Here is a 16,267-nt window from a genome sequence, read left to right on the forward strand (position 1 = left end):
ACTTTGTTCGAAGGGTCCATTGACTCTATATCACCATAGTTTAAAAAGATGCTTCCTCAGTTTGCATCTAAAATTTCTATTGTTACAAACATAAAACCACAAAGATTCTTCTTAACTTGAATTTTTGCTTCAGCTACATTGAGCAAATTTAACGTTTCATTTGAAATTGATTCGAATCCTCCAAAATAGGCACCTATAGCTTCAAACTTATGCGTACACCAGTAATCTAAAGGTAGATTTTTAGTAGATATCCATCCTCCATATCCTTTCACTGATTCTAGGTGACTATGTTCTAGTTTGTTCCATTTTTCAAACTTCAAATGGAAATGTCCAAACTTCTGCCATTTTCCCAAGTACTCTATTAGATCTTCTAAAAATCCACAGTCCAATTTTATCAAGCCATTTTCCGCAGACTAGAGGGTTGATTATGATGTCGGAGTTGAAACAAAACTTTAACACTTAGGAGATTTCTGGCCATTTATTAAATTCAAATAGTCTTGAAACGATCCATGGATTGTTAAAATCTTCCTTGAAAACTTCATAACTCATCTGTACCCAATAACCTGTCTTGCTCTGTTTTTCAGCTTCTAAAGCAAGGGAGGAAAATTTTGTCCCTTGTGAACACTCGTGATCATGCTCTGTTTTTTCGATGGTAAAACAGAGCTTTCTGAAATTTTCTTTTTTCTTAACATGTCAGCGTAGCCAACATCTTGAGTTGAATTGTTTTGTCAAGAAGATGTCTTCGTTTGATTCAAGATCGAGCTAAACTCAAATTTCAGCTTCAAGAAATCCCTTAACAAGTTGACGAAGGATTGCCAACCAGAAGTTGTATTAACCAATGGGACATGGATGAAAAATCTTCCTCCAGATACTGGCCATACTACACATCTCATTAACCAACCCGAAGAATTGCTAAGCCTAGATAACCTTGTAACACTGAATTCATCTCTACCATTTCTTAAAACAGTGTTATTGAGGCAACTCCGAGCGCGTGCCTGAGGCGAGAGGCGAGGCGACTGAAGGCCTCTGCGCCTCCTATGGTGCTGAGGCCTGCAGATCCAATGAGGCACTCGCCTTGCCGCGCCTAAGGTGTGTGCCTGGGTGAAATTCATGTCTTTCTTCTTTTTTTTTTAATTATAAACCTAAGCCCATGTAAAAGAAGCCCACCAAATCCATGCAACCTAATATTAAAATATGCAACCATATATACCACGAAAAATAAAAAATCATTATAGGAAATCGTGGTGGTCTCTTCCTATTCTCCACGTTTGGGTTAGTTTTTTTTTTATCTTCCAAGTTTGAAGTTCTCCTTTTTCTAATATTCTGAGGTTCTTACAAAAAAAGGGAAGAAGTTTTCTACAACTTTTCCCATTCAAGTTCTTCGGCTGCAATTTTGAAGGGTAGAAAAAGCAATCAAAAAGGTTAGTTTTTTTTTTCTCTCCATTATAGATCTTCTCGGCAGATTCTGAGGTGGTTTTATTAAAAAGAAAAAAGAAAAAAAGAAAAAAAAAAAGCAAAGGCTGTTTAGTTCCTTTTTTCTCTATTGTAGTTGTTCTCTTCAAATTCTGTGGGTTTATATAAAAAGAAAGCATTGTTATTCGGTTATCATTCAACTTCTTCAACATATCTTCATTGATTTCCCAAAAAGGTCGATTTTTTTTTATTATTTTTGTTTTTCATATTCAACTTTCTTTTGAACAAGATTAGTTTTTTTCGATATACTTTTTTTTTCAACTTGTTTTTTTTCCGATTTTTTTATTTTCGTTTTTTAGTATACTATTTGTTGTTTTTCATATTCAACTTGTTTTTAAAAAGATTAGTTTTTTTTTGGTATACTTTTTAAGTTTTTATCCAATTTTGAGAGGAAACATTTCTAAAATAGGCTTCTTCTTTTTTTATTTTTTAAGTTTTTTGGTTTATTTTCGTTGTTTTATAATAGGATAGGAGAAGGAGAGCAAAAACGGAAACATCCCGGTTGGCAATATGTCGTATTAGAAAATGAAAAAGATACGAACAGATCTAAATGTATGTTTTGCGGAAAAAACACAAAGGGTGGCATTTGTCGGACAACACAACACTTGGTGGAAACCGAAATATTAAAGCATGCTTGAAGTGCCCTACCAATGTAAGAGAGGAATTGAAGGAGTACCAAATGAAGACAAAAGCAAAGAGGGAGGAAAGCAATGCCCTCCCAAACTACGGTGGTGCTTATTTTATTTTTTTTTTTTTTGGAAAGGATACAGGTCTCTTTATTATTGAATTATAAAAAGAGACTAATGCTCCAAAGTACAAGAGATTTATACAAAGAGCATAAAGAGCAAACAACAAGTAAAACCCGAGCCTACTTGAAAAGAAATACGAATACATCTTTAGTGAAAGAAAGGACATCCGAGACAAAAACTGAAAAAAGTCAAAGTGCTGGGAAAATAAAAGCCTGCCAATTAAGAAAAATGCCTTGGATTGAGAAACCATCGAATTCGTTGTTCAGAGAGCACCATGCCGAAGCATTCCTTTTAACTGAATCAAAACGAAACTCCCAATTTTTCCCAACATCATGGAAAATTCTCTGATTTCTTTCGAATCAAATATCAAAAAGTAGAACCTTGACCATGTTAATCCAAAGCAACCGAGGCTTTTTTGGTAAAGAGGGACTCGAGAGAAGATAGTTTAGGTTGCCTCTGAGACTATCACCGAATACTCCTACAAAGTTAAACATCTGAAAGAAGGACCACCAACACTTTTCTGCAAAGGTACATGAGAAAAAAAGGTGCAGTAAATCTCACTTGCTGAATTACATACAGGACAAACAGAGGGCAGTAGGGTGACTGAATGAAGTTTTCTTTGCAGAACCATAGAGCAATTCAAAAGGCCAAAAAGCATAATCCATATCTGAATGTTAACTCTCCTTGAGCTTTTAGATTTCCAAAGAGCTTTGAAAAGGGAGATCTCCATGGATCGCTTGGAAGAGAGGTGGGTTGTGAGGGACTTGACTGTGAAAGAACCTAAGGCTTCCAAGGACTAGTAACGACTGTCCGGGTTAGATGACACTACCTTTTCTGATAATGCAAGCAGCAATGCTTGAAAGTGAGCAATCTCCTCATCCCTTCGAAAGGTGATGGACCAGGAGTTTAGAGAATGATCCCAGTGTTCAGCTATGGAGCCCCTTGGCAAGTAAGGAGATCCTAAACAAAGATGGAAAATGAGAAGACAATGCAGAAGGAAAAAGCCAAAGATCTGACCAAAAGCTGACTCTAATTCCCTCTCCAACAGTAAAGGGAGCTAAATCTTCTACCTTGGACCAGCTTTTTGAAATGTTTATCCATGGACTTCTCAAACTATTCCCATACTTTCCAAATGTGTGCCAATCAAAGGGCCCTTTGCCGTGGATGCTGGTAATGATCCTTCTCCGGTAGGAATTACCCTCCATCATGTACCGCCAGCCCCATTTTGCAAGCAAAGCCGTGTTTTTGGCTTTGAGTCCTCCCAAACTGAGACCTCCGTTTAAAGTAGATTGAGAGACTAAACTCCATTTAGCCAGGTGATTGATTTTGCTTCCTTTATGGCCTTCCCAAAAGAAGTTTCGGATTAATCTTTCTAAGGAGCAAACCACTGAGTCCGGCATTGAGAAGATAGACATGTAGTACATTGGGAGGTTGGATAGAACTGAAGAACAAAGCGCTGCCCTTCCACCTCTTGAGAGATTAAATCGCTTCCATTTATCTAGTTTCCGGTGGACCTTTTCTATCACAGGCTGCCAAAAGGAGCATTGGTTAGGATAGCCTCCAAGGGGTAAACCAAGGTAAGAGAGGGGGAGGGCTTCGGCCCTGCAATTAAGAAGACCAACCATATTTGATAGATCACTTTCTACTATATTAACTCCACTGAGGGCTGATTTTTCCCAGTTAACCTTCTGACCAGAACACCATTCAAAGAGACTGATTGCTTCCTTTAGCTTTAGAAGCATTTCGTTGTCATATTTGCAGAATACGAGGGTATCACCAGCAAACTGGAGCAATGGAACATGGATCCTCTCCTTTCCAACCACAAAGCCCTCATATACTCCATTAACGTACAGCTTTTCAATGATAGAACTGAGCACTTCACTTAATAAGATAAAGAGGAAAGGTGACGAGGGATCTCCTTGTCTAATACCTCTTGATGCTAGAACACGACCTCGGGTCTACCATTGATGATGATCGAGTATTTAGGGTCTTTAATGCAGCCAAAAATCCATGAAATCCACCGGGAGTCAAAATTTTTTGCAAATAAAATCTTCTCTAGAAATGACCAATCCACCCGGTCAAAAGCCTTCTCCATATCGAGTTTTAGTATCCAACCCTTTTTCTTTTTTGCTCTGTATTCTTCCACCACTTCATTAGCAATCAAGACGGCATCTAGAATTTGTCTTCCTTCAATGAAAGCATTCTGAGATGGGCCGGTAATAGAATTCATCACTTTTTTCAGTCTTTCTGCGAGAACCTTTGCCACCACTTTGTAAGGTAGGGTAGTAAGGCTGATTGGTCTGAAATCCTTGATGGAGGCTGCATCTTCTTTCTTTTGGATAAGGCAAATGAAGTTTTCTCTCACACACGCGTTCAATTTGCCACTAAAGCGAAAGTCTTCGAAGAGCTTAGTAAAATTATACTTGACCAAAGGCTAAAATCTCAAGAGAAACTCTGAAGTAAAGTCATCTGGTCCAGGAGTTTTATTTTTCCCCAAAGATTTGATGGCCAAAAAAATTTTGCTTCCATGAAACTTGTAGTGAGTAGAGCATTCTGGACTTGTGTGACTTGGGGCAAATTTAAGGGGGCTGGTAAATACCTGACACCTGGGATTTTTTAGTAGAGGGAGTCATATAAGTTTAGAATAATTTCTTCAACTTCCTTGAATGAATTTGTAGGCACCCCTTGATCGTTAAGAAGCTCAATGATCTAATTCTTCCTTTTCCTTGCTGCCAAAAACCGATGAAAGAAACTAGAGTTTTCATCTCCCAATTTCATCCAATTCAACTTACATTTCTGTATTAGATCCCTTTCTTTCAGCAGGTAAATGCTTAGCAATTCTGTTTTTAGCTTGGATATGCTAGCTACTAACACTGAATCCCAGCCCAAAGAATCAATCTGAGCTTCTTTTTCAGCTATTTCCTTTGACAGGGTCGTTTCCTCTCTGTTTTGTGCTTTTTGATATTCAGCTAACCAGGTTTTTAGTGCTTCTTTGACCAGCCTTAAGTTTGTATTGATGACATAGCCTGGCTTTATGTTGCTGTTTTTCCAGGAGTTTTCAATGGAAGTGACACAATCTTTGTTGTGTAACCAGCTGTTACAAAATCTGAATGGAGAGGGGCCCCCCAAATAATAGTTCCTGCACTTAGGAACAAAGGGAAATGATCAGAAAGAAGTCGTACCTGGCGGTTCACCTTTGAATTAGTAAACAATTCGTCCCATTCCTTGTTAATAAAGAATCTGTCCAACAGAGATTTAGAGTTGGAATTTTCTCCCCTAGACCATGTAAATTTCCCATTTGATAAAGGAATCTCTAGTAGGTTGGCTGAATCAATGAATTCATTGAAAAGCTTCATGCCTTTGGTATATCTTCCAGCAGGTGATCTTTCATGACTCCAACGGGTTAGGTTAAAATCCCCTCCTAAGCACCAAGCTTCAGGGCAGTAACCTGCAATGGCAGAGAGTTCAGGCCATACATATCTTCTCTCCTTATAATCAACCGGCCCATAAACATTGGTGACCCAGCAGATTTTCTTGCATAGGGTACGACATTTGATTGACAGGGAATATCCCCCTTTAAGGGATTCTAAAACTTCAATTTTGCTGCTATCCCATATGGTTAATAATCAAAGATTCCACTGATTCCCAACCAATTTCTTTAGAACTCCAAATAGATTTGATGAAGGCAACATCGAAATTCTCTTTTTTTGACTCCTGAATAAGTACTACATCTGGATGTAAATTTTTTAGCAGCCTTCTAAGTGCAATTCTCTTATTTAAATCTTTAAGACCCCTTGTATTCCATGAAAGAATCTTCATTAACTGGAGGGTGGGAGGAAGCTAATAGGGGAGGGGAACTTCAGGCCAATATGAAGCCGCAGTCCTTAACTATTGATGACAGCTCTGGAATTTCTGGAGGCTGTACTGAAGGGGGCAAGGGGTGCAATGCTCCAAAGAGAAATCATTTTCTTCAATAGAGAATAAAGCCTGGAGGTCTATACCAAGGGCAGAGTCTTGAAGCCTTTCATCTTGATTCGAAACAGAGCAAAATTCCAATTCAGCACTGCTCGCACTAAAAGGTGAGTCCAACTCCAAAATTTCTAAACTTCTTGGCTTAGGAGGGGAGCAGGGTAATCCCCTAAATGAAGGTATTGCTTGACTCCGGAATGTTGAATCTGGAGTGATTGAATTGCAAAGTTTGAGGATTGCAGAAGGCTTTATTTAAAGTTGGAGACGGTGGTGCTTATGATTTGAATATAATTGATGGAGATGAGATGGAGATGAGATGGAGATGAGATGGAGATGAGATGGAAGTTGGTGGATGTGGATCAAGTACCGAAACATCTAAAAAACGAGCAATTCAATCACAACCGCAAGCACATCCACCACGAACTAAGGGAGCAATGGATAAATTTGTATATCCAAATCCAGCCAAGGTCGTTGATGATCAGAATAGATTAAAGAAGCTGAAGCAATCAACCATCATTGAAAAATACAACAAAGAAGGGAGAGATGCTACAATTCAATTTATCATGCGTTGGATTTATCAAGCAGTTATTCCCTTGAATACAATTCGGTTGAAAAGTTTTCAAATAATTATTGAAGCCATAGGACAATTTGGACTTGGGTTGATACCTCCTCCTTATCATGAGGCTAGAGTGACGTGCTTAAAAATGGAAGTAGAACATACAAAAAATTTAATGAGCAACCAGAGATTGAATGGGAAAAAAATGGTTGTTTTTTAATGTCTGATGGGTGGACTGATAGAAGAGATAGAACCCTGATAAATTTTTTAGTGCATTCTAGTGCGGAGACATTGTTTTTGGAATCGATTGATGCATCTTCATACATCAAAACTAGAGAAAAGGTATCTGAACTCTTGGATAGCATGGTGGAAAAGATAGGAGAAGAGAATATTGTCCAAGTTGTGACTGATAATGCCTCGAACTATGTCCTAGCTGGCAAATATTTGAAAGCTAAGCGGTCACATTTAGATTGGACTCCATGTGTTGCCCACTGTTTAGATTTGATATTAGAGGACATTGGAAAGATTGATCAGATCAAAAGATGCCTTAAAAGGGTTGTAGCACTAAGTGGTTTTATTTATAATCACTTGTATGTACTTAACATGATGAGGGAGTTCACCATTCAACATGAATTGGTGAGACCGGCAGTTACACGTTTTGCAACTTGAGAAAGATGTTTATTTCTGAGAAATGGATGACTTCCAAATGGGCAAAAGATCCAAAGGGAAAGAGAGTAGCCGACACCGTTTTGATGTCATCCTTTTGGAACTCAGTGGTCTACACTTTAAAGGCATCCAGACCATTAGTTCGAGTACTTAAACTTGTCGATGGTGATAAACCTGCAATGGGATATAACTATGAGGCGATGGATAGGGCAAAAGAGGCCATTAAAAGTGGGTTTAATGATAATGAGATGAAGTACAAGCCAATTTGGGAGGTTATTAATAGAAGATGGGATTGTCAACTTTATCGACCATTACATGTTGCTGGATATTATTTGAATCCAGCACTTTTCTATCAGCACAAGGATAGAATTACTCGAGATGTTAAAGTCATGAGTAGTCTTCTTAAAGTTGTGCAAAGATTGATACCATTTAATAGTGATCAAAATCAATGCATAGTGGAATTAGAGTTATATTCTGAAGCTAAAAGCATGTTTGGCATTGACTTAGCAATCAACACAAGAAAAGTTAAGATGCCAGGTAAGGACATTCCCTACTACATTAATAGTGTATATAAGTATGTTATTTCTAAATCATGTCAAATGTGTGAACAGCATCATGGTAGGCTCTTTATGGTGGTAGTACTCCAGTTTTGCAAAAGTTAGCCATGAGAGTCCTTAATCTAACGTGCAACGCTTCTGGGTGTGAGAACAATTGGAGTGTTTTTTAACATGTAAGTGATCATTTTGTTTTCTACATTATTAATTTAAAATTTAAAACAAACTTCTAATTCCATATTGGTTAATAATTTGTAGATTCATACGAAAAAGAGGAATAGGTTGGAACAGAAGTGCTTAAATGATCTCGTTCATATAAAGTATAATCAAACACTTAAAGAACGCTTTGATTTAGAGGATCATTGATCCAATCTCCTTAGATCACATAGACGAGAATAATGAATGGTTGGTCAGAACATTGGATGAAGAAAATAATGAAGTTGAAGTTGACAATGAGTTAGTTGTTTATGACGATGACCTCACATGGGGAGATGTAGCTCGTGCTAGTGGCGTTAGAGGACCCATCACGTACATTAGATCAAAAGGAAAGTCAACTGCCTTTGCCTCCACTTTTAGAGTTCAAAAGCAAACACCAACTATACAAATGTTTAGTGATGAAGATTAGGACGACGATGAAGAAGAATTAGACATTGAGGAGGACGATGGCCAAGGGGGAGCAATGGATGAAACCTTAGATTTAGATAGGGATGATGTTGAATTTGACGTTTGATCAGTTTTGTTTATTTTTATTTATTAGATTACTATTATTAATCTTTGAGGCTTTGACATTTGTATATAAACTTATGTTCTTCTTCTACATATATTATATATTATTTATTTATTTATTGCATCTCGCTTCGCTCGAACATCGCCTCTCGCCTTGAGGCGATCGAGGGACTCATCGCCTTGAGGTGTGCCTTGTACTTTGAAAACACTGCTTACAAAGAAGCTCGAGATTGGGAACTTAATCATTTCTGGTATGTTATCCACGAACCAGATGAGTTGCGATTCTGATAAAATGAGCTGCTTGCTGACTTCCACATCTTCAACGGAAAACTTTCCATCTTCAAACCGAACACAAAAGTGGACTTCATTTATCTTACAGCTCTTGACTTCCATTAAGAAGATAAAATACAAACTATGGTGAGAAGCTTTTTGAATGAAAGGGAGGCGAAGTGGGCTCAAGAGGGCGGCAAGGTTGATCAGAGAAAGGGCACAACGTTGATGCTAATTGGAGGTGGGAAGAGAGAGAAAAGAGAAGAGAGGAGAGAGGAGAGAGCATACTTACCTCGCTTCCAGTTTGAAATACTCAATTTTTGTTCCTATACTTACATCTTCGTTACATACTTAGAGGAGACATTGACATGGAAATTTTTTAAATAAAAAATAATAATAATTAAAATAAAACTCACATTTTAAGCATATATAACCACCATTTTTAAGCATCAAACACTCCTTTTTAAGCATATAAATCACTTATTTAACTGTCAATTTCTTTCTTTTTTTTTTTTTTTTTTTTTAAACTTCAAGTTCCATCTTGTACACAACTAATATACATTAGAAAAAATGTACAGCTAATAATAGTGTCCTTGTGCTTGAATTTTTAAACAATAACATAAACTGATAGGTCACGTTAAATTCTTCAAGCTGGACAATGATAATTTTTTGGATTGTTAGAGAGAGCAATTTTTTTCTAGATCCATAATGAGTCATCAATGAACACCCGTATCCTCAATAATTTGAGATCCAATGGATGTTCCACAAGAACTCTACCCACAAGAGTTGTTCTCTATAATCTTTAAAAAAAATAATAAATAAAATAAAATAAATAGGTTTTCTTTTCTTCTAACTAAATCTGCAACCAGAGATTTCCAGCAACTATAAAAATGAAAAATAACTCAACTTGTCTGCAACTTCTCTCCATCAATGTTTCTGTGAAGAACCTTGGTCTTTAATGCAAGATTCAGATCTATTTTTACCAAGAATAGAACATGGACAAATAGAGAGAAATTATAGGAGCACTCCATCAAACCTTTTCCGCCACAGTATCCCACCTTTTTTTACTGTTTTCATATGAGTAGAATATCGTTGGGAGAGGCCCTTGTAGAACTTTTTTCAAGTTATAATGAATGCAAGAATTAAAATCAATATAAATTTAACTTTTCTTTTTAGAAGTTTTAATGAATATGAGGATTTGAGTAACATGAACTGAAACGTTTCTTAAATTTCTAGAACAGATGAATTTATTACCTTTCTGAAATTTTTCTTTTGTTCTTCAGAAAGAACCAACTCTTTTTCATTTTCAATGGCAGCTGCAACAAACGGATCACAAGAATTTCCATCAACATCATCTATCTCCTCTACCTGATAAAACAATATGAAATTTATTCTTAAGTCGTCTGCAATGGAGAATAAACAAAAATAGAGGCATAGGTTGCGCAAGTCAATAAAAACAAGAAGACTCAAATTGTGCTAGATCTATGTTAAAGGGCCTACTTAAAAAATTTAATGAAAACTAGCAATTTGAAAGCTAGAAATTTGAAGCACCTAGCTAAGTGGAGTTGGAGATATTTTAATGAAGTAAATCCTCTTTGGTGTCAAGTTGGTGTAAGGTCAAAAGGGCCCTTTTGTACATAACTAGCTAAAAGGATAAGGAGTTAATTAATGGTTAGTCGTTATGATAGTTAGTTAAACATCTTGTAACTAATTCCCTCTACAAATAAGATCCTTCTCTCCCATTTTGGTAGAGAATCATTTCAATCAAAAGTTAGTCTTTTGGTATTGCACCAAATTTGGTATTAGAGCGACGAATCCTTGGACGAATGGCGGGAAGAAGAGTCACCCACCCAAAGGAAGGAGATGCTCCGACGCTAGATCAAGAGGCGGAAGAAACCCCATCCTCTCTCTAAGAACTACAACGAGACGCTTGTTATCCGTTGAAGACTCGTTGGAGGGAATTCACGGTTCGTTGAACAACCTTCGAGAAACAGTGGCAACACTTGTGAGAAGGATGGATGCATTGGCGGCACCGGCCCAAATTGAAGAAGATGCTCCAACATTCAATCAAAATTGGGGAAGAAGAGGAATGAGTGGAGCTGGACAACCAAGAAACTCTCAATTTCAGTGAGAAATTCATCAAGGGTTTTAAGAATGCATAGGCATCTCGGAGAAAACCCAAGAAGATGACCAAATGTTCTAGAAAGAATCCAAGAAGACCAAGATTGGGATTCTTCGAGTGAGAGTGATCAAGAAGAAGAGTTTTATGCTCCAAGAAGGGGAAGAGAAGGAAGATATGAAACTAGAGGTAATCAGCACGACTACAAAATAAAGATTGACTTGCCTTTCTATAATGGTAAATGTGACATCGAAATTTTTCTTGATTGGATCAACAACAACAGAATTTTTTCAATTACATGGGCACACCGAATCACAAGAAGGTTCCATTGGTTGCCTTCAAGTTGAAAGGAGGAGCATCCACGTGATGGGATCAATTGGAAGTAAATCAAAAAAGACAAGGCAAGAGGCCTATCCGAACGTGGGAGAAGATGAAACGGTTGATGAAAGAAAGATTTCTTCCTCCCAATTACGAGCAAACACTGTACAATCAGTACCAAAATTGTAGACAAGGCCCTCAAACAGTAGCTGATTTCGTGGAAGAATTCCATCATTTGGGAGCAAGAACTAATTTGGCTGACGATGAACAACACTTGATAGCATGGTTCATTAGTGGGTTGAGAATGGACATCAAAGAGAAGGTAAAACTTCAACAATTCAATTTGTTGGCTGATGTGATTGCTTTTGCTGAAACAGTGGAAGAACTCAATGAAATTCGCTCCAAGAAAGCTTCAAGAAAGGCCCCGTGGGAAGTATCCACAAGTAGGAGAGTGAATTCTTCATCCAAAGGTACTAACCAACCATCATCCACATCTTCAGCCAAAGAAAAGGAGAAAGAAAAGCTTGGGGAGGTCGTGGAAAAGAACACCAAAGCTGCCAACAAGAAGAAAACCCAAAATCCTTACAATTGGCCTTCATTGGACAAATGCTTTCGATGTGGCCAAGCTGGCCATTTGTCCAATGAGTGCCCTCAAAGGAAGAAGGTAACTTACATAGAAGAAATGTTGACCGAAAACAATGAGCAACTTAAAAAGGAGATGGAGTTGATCGAGCCAAATGAAGGAGAAAGATCATCTTGTGTTCTCCAAAGGGTTCTAATTGCTCTTTAAGGAGAATCCAACCCTCAACGGCATTGTCTCTTTTTTTTTTTTTTTTTTGAAAAGGAAACGGCCTTTATTAATCAATAAGATTTAGTACAAGAGATGTGAACTTAGAAATAAAGGCGAATACAAAGAACCAAGCAAGAAACTAAAGGATCAGCAGGTGCACCCGAGCATCTCAACTAGGTTGACACCCACATAACACCCTCATCACATCCAACAAAATTGATGAGCCATTAAAGGCTAGCAACAAGATAATACTAATGAGAAAAGACAAGGAAAAGCTTCACAAACAGAAGCTGCAACGAACTAAAAATACAGCAAGGAAATTAAAACAATTAAGAATACAAAGGAAAATTAATCTACTGCCACATCCGACGAATCTTCAACTAAGTTTCCATTTGTAAGAACGCCGGCCAATTTGAGCTTATGTCTTGCAAGGAGTAGGCTTCAAAACATTTAGAGAGGGAGCACCAAAGAGAAGCGTTGAGTTTTGCCGTCTCAAAATGAGCAAACCAAGGAGTTTCCTTACCAATGAACACTCTTTGGTTTCTTTCAAACCAAATTTCAACCAGCACTACTTTCATCCCATTAATCCGTAGTAAATTAGAGTATTTGTTGAGAGATGGACCAGAAAGTAGTTGTTGCACATTGCTTCTAAAGAAGTTTGTGTCCAAGAAGTTTCCTTGTGCATTATCTTTTTAAGACAGGATAGTGGAAGTAGTGAGAACTTCGTGTCCAAGAAGTTTGTGACAGCATTGAACCTCAAGGTGGAGCCTCACCCAAATGCTTACAAGATTGGTTGGGTGAAAAAGGGTAGAGAGGTTCAAGTAAATGAGATATGCACTGTTCCCCTCTTGATTAAAGGTGGATACAAAGATCAAATTGTGTGTGACGTGTTGGAGATGGATGTATGCCATGTCCTCTTAGGGAGACCATGGCAATTTGACACTCGAGCCTTACACAAGAGAAGAGAAAATACATATGAATTCCAATAGATGGATAAGAAGATTGTATTACTCCCATTGATAGAAGAATGAAGAGGGGGTTAAGTCAAAGAAAAAAGACAGCGGCCACTTGTTTATTACAATCAGTGGCAAAACCTTGATAAAGGAAAGAGAAGCTGATATTTTGGGGCTTGTTGCTGAAAAGCCCAATGACATGCAAGATGGCGAAATCCCTCCTGAAATACAAAAATTATTTGATGAATTCCCACAATTGAAGGAAGAACCCGTGGGGTTACCCCCACTTCAAAACATTCAACATCACATTGATTTAATTCTGGGAGCGACATTACCACACTTGCCTCAATACAAGAGGAGTCCTAAGGAGTACAAAATCCTTCATCATCATATTGAGAATTTGCTCAAAAAAGGGCATATTCAACCAAGTCTAAGCCCATGTGCTAAGTACCAGACCTTCTTACTTCTAGAAAAGATGGTAGTTGGAGGATGTACATGGATAGTAGAGTCATCAATCGAATCACTGTGAAATACTACTTTCCAATTCCTCAAATAAGTGATCTACTTGATCAACTTGGAGGAGCATTGATCTTTCCTAAGGTGGACTTGAAGAGCGGATATCACCAAATACGTATAGGCCGGGAGATGAGTGGAAAACAGCCTTCAAAACTAATGAAGGATTGTTTGAATGGCTAGTTATGCCATTCGGATTATCAAATACTCCAAGCACATTCATGAGACTTATGAATCAAGTACTTCATCTTTTCCTTAACAAATTTATCGTAGTGTATTTTGACGATATTTTGGTGTATAGCAGAAACTTTGAGGAGCATTTACAGCACCTTAAAAGCTTATTTCAAGCCTTGACAGCAGAGGAGTTATATGTCAATCACAAGAAGTGTCTTTTTCTTGTGAAGGAGATTGCATTCCTTGGCTCCCTAATTGGCCAAAACCAAATCCAAGTTGATCCAAAGAAAATTGAAGCAATCACTCATTGGCCAACTCCATCAACAGTGAAAGACATCTAAGCTTTCCTCGGCTTGGCATCATTTTATAGGAAGTTTATTAAAGACTTCAGCTCGTTGACAGCACCAATAACTTATTGTTTGAGGAAAGGCAGCTTTACATGGCGTGAAAAGCAACAGACCAGCTTTGATTGTGTTAAAAAGAAGTTGAGCACCAATCCTGTTTTGAAGTTACCAAATTTTTCAGTTCCATTCGAAGTAGCAGTTGATGCACGTGGCGTGGGGATTGGTGGTGTCTTGTCTCAACAAGGCCATCCAATAGAATATTTTAGTGAGAAGCTCAGCACCTTGAGGCAAACATGGAGTACCTATCAACAAGAGTTATATGCTCTTGTCCGAGCATTGAAACAGTGGGAGCATTACTTACTATCCAGGGAGTTCCTTTTGTTGACCAATCACTTCTCAACTAAAATACTTGCAAGCTCAAAAGAACATAAGTCGAATGCATGCAAGGTGGATTTCATACATCCAATGGTTTGATTTTGTTATCAAGCATCAAGCCGGCAAAGAAAACAAAGTTGTTGACGCCTTAAGTCGAAAGAGTTCTTTGTTAACCATCCTATCTATTGAAATGATTGCATTCAACCACCTTCCAGAACTATATGAAGAAGATATGGACTTTGGAAAGGTATGGTACAATTGCACTACATAAATTCAGAAGATTTTCATATTGTAAATGGCTTCCTATTCAAAGGTGAACTATTATGCATCCCACACAACTCTTTCAAGAGGCTCTAATAAAGGAAGTTCACTCAAGAGGATTGGCAGGACATTTTGGCCAAGATAAGACTTTTGACTTAGTCTCTATGAGATTCTATTGGCCACAAATTCGAAGAGACACTAATAATTTTGTTAGAAGAAGTGTCGTATGCCAAAGAGCCAAAGGGACTTCCACAAATGCCGGCTTATACACACCTTTACCTATACACACAACCATTTCGAAAGACTTATCAGTTGATTTTGTACTTAGACTTTCTAAAACACAACGGGGATATGATGCAATTATGGTGATTGTTGATCACTTCAGCAAGATGTCTCATTTTTTAGCTTGCAAGAAAACAAATAATGCGGTCTACATTGCTAACCTCTTTAGAAAAGGTGTTAGACTTCATGGAGTGCTTAAATCCATCACTTCGGACAGAGATGTCAAGTTCCTTAGCCATTTTTGTATGTTCTATGGAAGAAGTTTGACACTACACTGAAATTTAGTACTACATCTCATCCACAAATAGACAGCCAAACGGAGGAAACCAAGAGAACATGGGGAAATCTCATAGGTTGTTTAAGTGGCTCAAGACCAAAACAATGGGACCTAGCCCTTGCATAAGCCGAGTTTGCCTTCAATAATATGAAGAACAGATCAACCAAAAAATGCCCGTTTGAAGTAGTATATACTCGAGTTCCAAGACTCACATTTGACCTTGCCAACTTACCATCCTTTGTGGATGTAAGTATTGAAGCTGGAAATATGGTGGAAAGAATACAAGAACTACACAAGGAAGTCCATGATCACTTAGAAAAAACAACCTAGTCGTACAAAGTAGCCAAGGATAAGTCAAGAAGAGAAGTAACGTTCGAAGAAGGAGATCTCGTGCTGGTTCATTTACACAAAAGCCGATTTCCCACTGGAACTTATAATAAATTGAAGGATAGACAGCGACCATGTAAAGTACTAACAAAATATGGTACCAATGCTTATCGAATTGAGCTATCAAAAGATCTACATGTCAACCCAGTCTTCAATATTGCCGATTTGAAGTCATTTTATGCACCAGATGACTTTCGTTAGCTTCTTAGCTCACTTGAGGACGAGCTTGATTTTGGGAGGGGTGGATTGGTGTAAGGCCGAAAGGGCTCTTTCGTAAATAACTAGCTAAAAGGATAAAGGAGTCCGTTAATTGTTAGTTGTTATGATAGTTAGACAAACATCTTGTAACTAATTCCCTCTAAGATCCTTCTCTCCCATTTTGGTAGAGAATCATTTCATTCAAGAATTAGTCTTTTAGTATGTTAAAATGAAATTAGGGTTTATTCCTAATTATTTTATTTTCCATTATTATTTCCTTTTTGGTATTTTTTCATTTATGTATTTTCCTTTA

The 16,267-nt window shown here is 37.7% G+C and overlaps 1 protein-coding gene across 1 annotated transcript in view; it reads right to left on the minus strand.

Moving 5' to 3' along the window:
- LOC120079195 (protein CHROMATIN REMODELING 20) overlaps positions 1–16,267 on the minus strand; it is an 88,839-nt gene that overhangs the window by 61,288 nt on the left and 11,284 nt on the right. The window contains exon 8 of the mRNA XM_039033361.1: positions 10,218–10,331. Within this exon, the coding sequence (XP_038889289.1) occupies positions 10,218–10,331 (114 nt within the window). The remainder of the gene's footprint in view (positions 1–10,217; positions 10,332–16,267) is intronic.

The sequence above is a fragment of the Benincasa hispida genome, chromosome 6 (assembly GCF_009727055.1).
Source record: "Benincasa hispida cultivar B227 chromosome 6, ASM972705v1, whole genome shotgun sequence".
Classification (NCBI taxonomy): domain Eukaryota; kingdom Viridiplantae; phylum Streptophyta; class Magnoliopsida; order Cucurbitales; family Cucurbitaceae; genus Benincasa; species Benincasa hispida.